Source organism: Pinus tabuliformis, chromosome 4_2, assembly GCF_031772625.1.
Source record: "Pinus tabuliformis cultivar Carrire ecotype Pingquan chromosome 4_2, CPIR1, whole genome shotgun sequence".
In the NCBI taxonomy this organism is placed as follows: Eukaryota; Viridiplantae; Streptophyta; class Pinopsida; order Pinales; family Pinaceae; genus Pinus; species Pinus tabuliformis.
In genome coordinates this window covers 523,228,480-523,234,627 of record NC_142304.1, presented here as the reverse complement: position 1 = coordinate 523,234,627, position 6,148 = coordinate 523,228,480, and the positions used below count along the sequence as shown (strand labels likewise).

Below are 6,148 nucleotides of genomic sequence, written 5' to 3'. Positions count from 1 at the left end.
TAGTTTTCTACTAAATAGTGGTTTAAGGAAAACCACAAACCTAATGGGTAAATAGTGGTTTAAGGAAAACCACAAACCTAATGTGTAGCAGATACCAACCCAAATCTTTTACTAAATGGTGGTTTAAGGTTGACCACCATCTCTGGAATACTCGAAGCAGTGCTTAGAACAATTTCTAATTTAGCTAGAAGTTGATGTCTTCTGCAAACTAGAAGTGCTCTCAAATGGTGGTTTAAAGATGACCACAAATTGTTGTCTAGTAGAAGCTAAGTCTTCCACTAAATAGTGGTTTAAGGAAGACCACAAGCCAAATGGTGATTTTGAGATGACCACAAATCATGCTAATGGAACATGGCTCAGGCTACAACTCTGACTCTGGGTGATTTTGGCTATTGGTTTTGGTATTGGCTATGGCTCACACTTGCTTGTTTCTGTTTGATTGATAGGACTTTGAAACTTGAAGCTCGACTTTCAATCATTGATAGTTTATTTCAATAAATAGTTTATTTTTAGTACACTCTTTCCTTTTGTATTTGTTGGGTGTGTGAAATTGATGCTAGTGATACTTTTGGCTTTGGTTTATTGTGAACTATAGGTATTTCGATTTGAATGAGTTGTTCTACCTTGGTTTCTTTCATGATTTGTGGAAGATTGATTCAACCTTAATGGGGGATTTTCATTAGTTGAGGATTCAAACATTAAATCATCTTGTCTTTCAGTTAGTCAATCAATCCCTTCGCTACAATCATTAATTATCCTTAACACATGCTTGTCAGATTTCAAATTGTACCCAATAATGATTGTGTTCCTTGGGTTTGAGATTTTTATTTCCTTCATCTAGTATTTTCAAATAGTGTAGTGACATGTCTTCAATTCAATATCTCAAAATCCATCGCAACACATTTGTGGCAATTGTTTCCCTTCTTTATTAACTCTAGCCATCCTCTTTTAGAATCATTGATTTTTTTTTTAACATCATCGGTTGCTATATTATGTTTCGAAAAGAAAAAAGGAGGTGAAGACTGCTCCCCTGTAGTACATAATTATTCGCCGAGTGGTGCTAGGAGAGTAGGATTTACAACAACAGAATCCTCCATGTTCCCGCCACTTAGGCTTTGAGATAAAAGCTAAACTGAAATATATCCTGACAAATTGAAACACTAAAAGACAACATTTGCAGAACATTATCAATCAATATTGAGATGGTTGATATGCCTGACTATTATAGTTGAAGAGAAGCCTGATATGCCTGATTGAAGCGCCTGGCTGATCCGCGCCAAAATAGTAGATGAGGACAAGTCCTGAGAAAAGAGAGGCCCGAGGCTCGATCTTGGAACGCTGCTCTTGGAGACGCTGCTCTTTGAATGCTGCAAATGGATTATGCTTCCAGGAGGGAGGATCTCTGAGGGAGGGGTGCCCAAAGATTCCAGAGGAGGGGGGGGTTCTGAGACGAGAGACAAAGACAGGTCCGCAGATTCCGAGCAATCAAAGGAACAGAAAGGGAAAAAAGAAGGATTAAGGAAGAGAAGGGGCTCAGGATGGCGATCTCAGGGAATAAGGGAGAAATCGCGAGAGGGTAGGGGAGATCTTGAAGGTGAAACGGGGATGCAGGGGAGGGAAGGCCTGAGGGAAGAAGAAAGAACGATCGCTTGACTGATATCTCGTGCAAGTGGATTTTCTGAGTGCGCCTGTATATCTTAGTCACAATGAGAGTTTTATGATTCTTTAATCCTTCCATCATGTCAGGAATTACAGATTTATTGCAAAGCTGATTGAGAAAAAAGATGTTCACTATCATGGCAAATGATGATAAGTCTCCACGCCATTGCAAACTAGACAACCCAGAGGTCTGGCACATGCCTTGTTGGCCTGTATGTCAGCATTTTTGTTTAAACTACGCAGAATATGATGGAAGTGCAGATCTTTCATAAGATGAGCTAGAATGTGGCAGCGGCTTAAAATCTGCTGGAGGAAAACATTGAGGGGGTCTCTCTTCTGAGCCATTGAACTAATAACCACTGTCGAATCTCCAAAGATGAAGGCTGCATCTATACCAAGCTTTCCAAGCTGAATAAGTCCCTGGTAAAGGGCCAGGGCTTCTGCCCTGTTGTTGGAAATGTGGTCGAGACCCCATTCATATGATAAAACAATGTCCCCATTAGCATTAAAGATCACTCCTCCAGCTCCTGCAGCCCCAGGATTCGACTTTGAAGCCCCATCAAAAAAAAGACAGTACCTGTTGCAATTTTGGATCCAAGCTGCAAACTCATTTTCCTTAAGTCTAATTTTCCAATTATGAGGGACAGTGTTTTGTCTGTTACTAGCAATGTTGCCTATCTGCCTGTTGTTGTTTTTGTCCAACAAGTGTCCAATGAAGCTTCGTTCTTCCACACTGAGCTCGGTAATGTCTATATTCCTCTGATTCTTGGCTGATATGGTTTCAAGGGCGAGGCCCCTTGCTTTGCTGCAGAGACTTCTAATAGTCGAACCCTTGTCCTTAAAAACTTTTCGATTACGAGCCAACCAAATATTCCATAACATGGTGTAAGGGAGAATATCCCAGACCCTCTTCGCTATGCTATTCTTCCTTCGCTGCCAGGGATAATTCTTTTTCCACTTGTGCAGAATTTCTCCTATGGTATTTTGGTTGCTCCACGAAATTTGATTGTTCTGAGACAAGTTTTCCCAACATTCGATAGCAAAGGGGCAGTCAATAAAGAGGTGATGGATGGATTCCTCAGCAGCCAGGCAGTTAGGACAGCGACCACGCCTTTGCAAATTTTCGGCAGTAAGAGTTTTTCCTTTGAGAAGAGTCCATATAAAAATTTTGATTTTTGGAAGGGCCTCAGACTTCCAAACAACCTTCCAATGGTTCCAGATTGGCATGGGATAATTGTTGCTGCAGATGAATTGGTGGGCAGCCTGAATGGTATATAAAGATCCTGAAGGGTCCCATCTGAACCCATCTAAAGCATTCTTTTTGACAGGGGCTATACTATGCAGATGAGGTTGGAGGGCTGACAGACTAGCTTTGAGTTCATTGGGTATAACAGGGAAGGACCAATCAGACCATAGTAGGGATGAAGGATCCCACTGAGAGATCTGATCCAAATGATGGATACCAACTCTTTCAAAAAAGGAGAGGATAGGATTGACTCCTGCTTGCGTATTAATAGGTTGCTGTCCCATAATTTTGTCAGCTCCAATATTGATGCTTGCTCCTCCCTTGGGAATTTTGGAAGTATTTTGGGCAATTATAGGAATTGCTTTTTTGCATAAGCGCCAAATTTTGGTAGAGTCTCTATTGGGATGTCTTGATCAAGGAGCTGATGCCTTGGAAAATTTAAATATTTAATTTCCAAGACCCTTTTCCACCATGCAGGAAGGCCGGTTATGAGTCTCCAAACAATTTTTCCTCCGAAAGCTAAGTTAAGAAATTTGGGGGATCTGATGCCAAGACCACCTCGATCTTGGGGCTGTATTACTTGCTTCCAGCTGATCAAATTGAATTTCTTTTTGTCATGTTTCCCTCCTTGCCACAAGAATTGGCGAAGGATGCCTTCCATTTTGTGGTGAAAGGAGGCAGGGGCTTGAAGAAGAGTAAATTGGTATAAAGGCAAAGAGGATATACCGGATTTAAGAAGGGTGAGACGACCAGCTGGGTTAAGCCATATGGAGCCCCACTGCTGAACTTTCCTTTTCATCTTATCAATTATAGTGTCCCAGACTTTTGCCCTCAAGGGCCCTGCGCTTACAGGAATGCCCAAATATGAAAAATGAGTCCAGTCATAGTTGCATGAGACCCCAAATGTTGCAGCAATATTATGGAGGACCTGCGCTGTTGTATTCCAACCATAAATACAACTTTTTTGCTGATTAACCAGACCACCAGAATAATCCATGAATTTATCCAGAAGGACTTTGAAACGCCTGGCTATTGTGATAGAAGCCCCTCCAATTAGTAAGGTGTCATCTGCAAATTGCGAGTGATTTATATTCTTGACTCCATTCCCAAATTTTATTCCTGTTATGAGGCCAACCCTCCGATGGAAATCCAGCGCTTTGCTAAATGATTCAGCCATCAGAATAAAAAGATAAGGTGAGAGAGGGAAACCTTGTCTTAGACCACGGGAGGATTGGAAAGCATCACCTGGTCTGCCATTTATGAGAGGGGTGATCCATGGCCCGGTGATGCAGGCTTTGATGAGGTTAAGAAAGCTTGCATCAAATCCAATCTTCTTCAAGACGGCCAAAAGAAAAGAGTGTCTCACTCTATCAAAAGCGTTGGCCAAATCAAGTTTGAGGATAAAACCTTTCTCATTCCTGGACTGGCTCGAGTGGATGGCTTCTTGAACTAGGAGGATGGAGTCAACTATATGTCTATTGGCTAAGAACCCCCCTTGATTTTCAGAGATGAGGGATGGGAGAAAGGGTTTGAGGCGAGAGGCAATGACTTTGGACAGGATTTTGTAGGAAGAATTACAAAGGGATATAGGACGGAATCGGGCAAATGAAGAGGGCCGGTTTTCTTTGGGTATGAGGGCCAGATGAGTGGCGTTGGTGTACCCCTATTTTGCACTTTCGCTGGATCCATTTTAACATTTTTATCAGATCTTTTTTTATGATTCCCTAGAATGCTCGATAGAAACATATGGGAAAGCCATCAGGACCTGGGGCTTTGTCACGCTGAAGAGTCCATACCGATTTGCTGACTTTTTCCTCAGCGATCTCTTTAGTTAAACTGTCATTTATTTGCTTGCTTATCCCTGTAAGAAGATGTTATAATAGCTCAATATAGTCCTCCTATTCTTTAGTTTCTGTAAGGAGGTCTCGAAAATGTTTTGTTGCTGTCCTTCGGATGACGTCCTGATTTACTTGCCTGTTACCTTCAGCATCTATAATGGAGCTTACGCTGTTCCTTATCTTTCTGGCTGTTGTTTGCTTGTGAAAAAAGGTTGAGTTCCTGTCTCCCCCCTGCAGCCACAGTTGCCTCGATTTTAGCCTCCATTTTAATTCCTCTGCTCTTTTAACCCGACACAACTGTGAATAGAGGTCGCTTTCCTGTTGTTTGCTTTCTTGGGAGAGGCCATACTCCTCTATCGCTCTTTGAGTGCTGTTAAGATTGTTTTTAAGCTCCTTTTTTTCCTTTTCTGGTTCTTTATAGCTTGTTTTGGCCCATTCTTTAATTGCCTGTTTGGTTTTTTTTAATTTGGACTCCCAGATGAAGCCAGGGGACCCTTCAACGTGCTGACTCCAGGTACTGAGGACAATTTCTGCTACTGCTGGTATGTCGTTCCAAAGGGAGCTGTACCTGAAAGGGATGGGTCCAAGATTGCTATGATTTTCCAGTGTGAGCGTGATAGGGAAATGATCTGAAGCTGGGCATGTCAAAACGCTGGCGTATCCAACAGAAAACATGGAAAGCAGCGAAACATTGATTAGAATTCTATCTAATCTCTCCATAATGTTACCTGCGCCAATCCTGCGATTACTCCATGTGTATCGTCGATTTTTTGGTACAATGTCCATAAGTTCGTATTCTTGCATGATGTTTTCCAGATGCGTTCTGTAGGGATCAGAAGTGAAGCTACCGCCTCTCTTTTCATTGGCATGGAGGATAAGGTTGAAATCGCCTCCCAAAATAATGTTGGAGTTCCCTTCTTCATCAATGCTGGCTTTTAGATCACGCCAACAACAATCCTTGTCTCTGAAATGGTTGGGCACATAAATGTTGTAGATGATTATAGTTTGCCTATCTTCTTTGTTTTCCAAGACTGTTTTGATCCAGTGTTGATTGATGATTTCCGAATTGCAGTTCCATATGTTTTGATTCCAAATTGTGGCTATTCCTCCTGAAGCTCCTCTTGCTTCACTGATGCTTCCTTTAAACTGTCTCTGCTGTTCTATAATACCATTCATTTCCCGCTGACCTTGCTTTGTTTCTTATAGCAAAATAATTCCAGGTTTCTCATGATGTATAAGATCTCTAAGGGCTACTATCTTGGAGGGGTGCCCAAATCCCCTATTGTTCCAAGACAAGATTTTCATCATAGAAATTGTGGTATTTGGGGTGGTGCTCGCTCCCCTTGTTCCTTGTTATCTGTTTCTTTATCATGTTGACCCAGGATGTAAGATTCTATGGGTGTCT

The 6,148-nt window shown here is 41.8% G+C and overlaps 1 protein-coding gene across 1 annotated transcript; it reads right to left on the bottom strand.

The window, feature by feature from the left end:
- Nucleotides 1-4,803: 4,803 nt before the first annotated feature.
- On the bottom strand, nt 4,804-5,919 carry LOC149170287 (uncharacterized). The gene has a single exon (XM_089425501.1). The coding sequence runs from the start codon at nt 5,917-5,919 to the stop codon at nt 4,804-4,806; it is 1,116 nt and encodes a 371-aa protein (XP_089281627.1).
- Nucleotides 5,920-6,148: the final 229 nt, after the last annotated feature.